The sequence below is a fragment of the Terrapene carolina genome, unplaced genomic scaffold (genome assembly GCF_002925995.2).
Source record: "Terrapene carolina triunguis isolate 2854851 unplaced genomic scaffold, T_m_triunguis-2.0 Scaffold66, whole genome shotgun sequence".
Classification (NCBI taxonomy): Eukaryota; Metazoa; Chordata; order Testudines; family Emydidae; genus Terrapene; species Terrapene triunguis.
Genome location: NW_020664417.1, coordinates 49398670 through 49401747, shown reverse-complemented (window position 1 = coordinate 49401747; position 3078 = coordinate 49398670). Strand labels below are relative to the sequence as shown.

Genomic DNA, 3078 nt, shown 5'->3' with positions numbered 1-3078 from the left:
GAAATGTAGGCACAACAATATGGTCAAGTCTCAAAATGTGTGTCTGCATGGTTACAAACATTCTGATGTTATCGTCTAGTAAGACCATCTGTTGACCATGTAACTATTTGCATCTTGAAGTACCTTGTCTTCTTTCATAGTCTGAGGGTGAGCAACAGCCGTGATCACTCCTTGAGTTGTAGCAAAGATTTGTGCAATAGGAATCTCTATATCATCTTTCTGTATTGCACCCTCACGGCATGGGCAGGTGAGAGAGAATCTGCCATAGGGAATCTGCCAACTGAAAGATACTGTCTGGAAATCAAAGTCCATTAGTTTGGTGGCCCACTTGGCAATTCTTGGAGTGCTCATCCAGAACGTTATCTGGTCAATAAAGCTGAAAGAGGTTTATGGTCAGATTTTAAGGTAAATCTCCTACCTCATAGGTAAGTTCTGAAGTGTGTTACTGCCCAGAAACATTCCAGAGCTGCTTTCTGAATGAAAATAGGATTTTTCTGGGTCAGTCAGGGATCTGGAGGCTAACGCAATAGTGATTTATTGTCCATTTTTTAGCAAGACAGTACCAAGACTGCACTCACAAGCAAACAATTCTCATAACACATGCTTCTCAGAATCAAAAGGGCATAGAGCCAGGCTGGTGGAAATTGCACGTTTGATCTTATTAAGACTGTATTTGCACACTTCATCGCAATCAAACCTGACATCCTTTTTTAGGAGTTGACACAAAGGAACTACTTTCATGGAAAATTGCTGGACAAACTTTGAAAAGTATTCTCCCAATCCCAAGAGGGATAGAAGTTTGTCTTTGTTGTCAGGCTCTGGTGCACCATGAATGGCTTCTACTAGGTCTGGTTTTGGTTCTATGTCATTTCCAGAGATAGCATTTCCTAGATAGGTCACTGAGTTGCTATGGAATTGACATTTCTTCTTGCTTGTGGTAAGTCCATGTCGTTTAAGTTTTTCTATAACCTTTTTTAGGATGACATGTTTGGATTTATGTTTGCCACACATTATAATGTCATCTTGAAAGTAAAGATCCCTTCTCTCCAAAAATCTGATGCATCATTTTCTGGAACATTCAGAGGCTAACCCAAACAGCATCTGTTTGAATTAGACAAGCCTTCTGGAGAGATGAAAGCTGTGTACTTGCAGAATTCTTCCATTAAGAAGATCTATTGGTAAGCTGAGGATAGATCAATGGTTGTAAAGACTCTTGCCTCCTTCAAGTTGAGCAGCATTATACTGACATTGGGTAGAGGATAACAATCATGTTGGAGTTTAGAGCGCTCAAGTCCACAGATGTGCAGATTGCACCACTAGGTTTCCTGGTGAGAAGAAATTCATTCTGATGAATCAACCAGTTTTCAATGATCTCTTCTTTGCATAATTTCAGACTTTCCTTCTTGAGCAGTTGTCTCAGTGCTATTGGTTCATTTAGCATTTTATGCTGTACAGGCACCACATTGTTTTTTAGCCGAATCTTTTGCTTGAACTTTTTTGCAACCTCTGGGGTATCGGAGGAAACTTCTGGAAAGTCTAGATGTTTCCTGGTTGTAGCCTATCCTCAGTTTGTGAGACAGACTCTGTACTATTTGGATCTAATATCATCTGAAGATCCCTTTGATTTAATCCTACAATAGAAATTTCATTTTGGGCTACATAGATTTTGTGCTTGGATGTTACAGCCTTTGTACTCGAGGGCAACTGTAAAATAGCCATTGATGGGGCTAGGAGATCCACCATACTCTCTGGGGTATATGTTTGGAGCGTTCAACTTTGGTTGGGAACTGGCAAATAGCACATTGTAGAGCTGGTTGGGAATTACAGTATAAAGCAAACCAGAATCTGCTAACATCCTCATCTTATGGCCATTGACTTGCACTTGGCAAGGTGGGGAGTGATGTGGTAATCTCCTGTCACATTGAGAATGCCATCAGAATTCAGTTCTACATCATCCTCATCTGTGAGAACTCCAGATACAACACTGACAAGACTTACAGACTTTAGCAAAACATCCTTTTTTGTTGCATTTCTTGCATACTGATTTCTTAGCAGAACAAACTTGAAAGTATGCCTTGTGACCAGGGTCACCATATCTGTAACACTGGTAGCAATGTGGTGTGTGGAAGGCTAAAGGCACTGTGCATGTAGACTTAGGAGCTCTGCAAGTTGCAGTCTTGTATCGGACTATATTAACCTATGTAGGCTGGAAGAACTCTGGTGTCGCACAAAGTAACTTAGCACAGTGAATGGCACTCTTCACTTGTTGGGTGGTTTCTGTGGCTTTCTCCAAGGTAAGGCCTTTTTATCGGGAGGTGTCATCCATGAATCTTGGTACTTCTCATCTTCGTGACAATCTGATCTCTAATCATTTCATCTGTGAAATTGGCAAATTCACAGGTTACATTCAAGTAATGCAGCTACGTAGCAGTCGATGAGCTTGTGAGGCATGGGACTAGAACTTGAAACATTCGGCACCAATATTTATTAGAGCGATCATCCAGGGCTCGGAGAGCAGCACCATTTTGTAGTAAACTAGTAGCAGAAGGGAGATGCTTGAAGACTTCATTGCTCTTCAGGACCAAGGCTATAAAGCAGTAAGGCTTTCCACTTTTCTGGAGTGTAAGTAGAAGTTTCTATAGCAAGCATATTGCTGCTGAAATAAGACTTCCTTGATTCCCATGGAAGTGGAGGATCTCCCAGGGAGGCATGAAGAATGGGGGAAGCGAAACTTGTGTCATGGTAATAACATGAAAGCAAGCTGGAGACATCCGGTGAATAAAGCAAGAATGGTGGAGAACAATCAGCTGGTAAGAAATGCTGGTCACAGAAATAGCTGACTGGCCCTTCAAACTACCTTTGTGGTACTGCTCGGACACTCAGAATTGCAGAGGAATATATCTATTGGCAAAAAGGAGTATGTTGCAAAAAGGAGCAGTTGCAAATAACAGCAGGCTTTTAGGCCTCCAGAGTTTCCCTGGGAGCAGCAACAGCAGGAATCATGAATAGAGTGACCAGATGTCCCGTTTCTAAAGGTACAGTCCCATTTTTTGGGACTTTTTCTTATATAGGCGCCTA

General features: G+C 41.6%; 1 protein-coding gene across 1 annotated transcript; it reads right to left on the bottom strand.

Moving 5' to 3' along the window:
- Positions 1-591: 591 nt before the first annotated feature.
- On the bottom strand, positions 592-1011 carry LOC112102040 (uncharacterized mitochondrial protein AtMg00860-like). The gene has a single exon (XM_024193083.1). It carries the CDS (start codon positions 1009-1011, stop codon positions 592-594), a length of 420 nt encoding a protein of 139 aa, XP_024048851.1.
- Positions 1012-3078: the final 2067 nt, after the last annotated feature.

Bases quoted from the DNA above. Each gene is read 5' to 3' on its own strand.
- LOC112102040 (XM_024193083.1), bottom strand. From the start codon at position 1,011: ATGTGTGGCAAACATAAATCCAAACATGTCATCCTAAAAAAGGTTATA.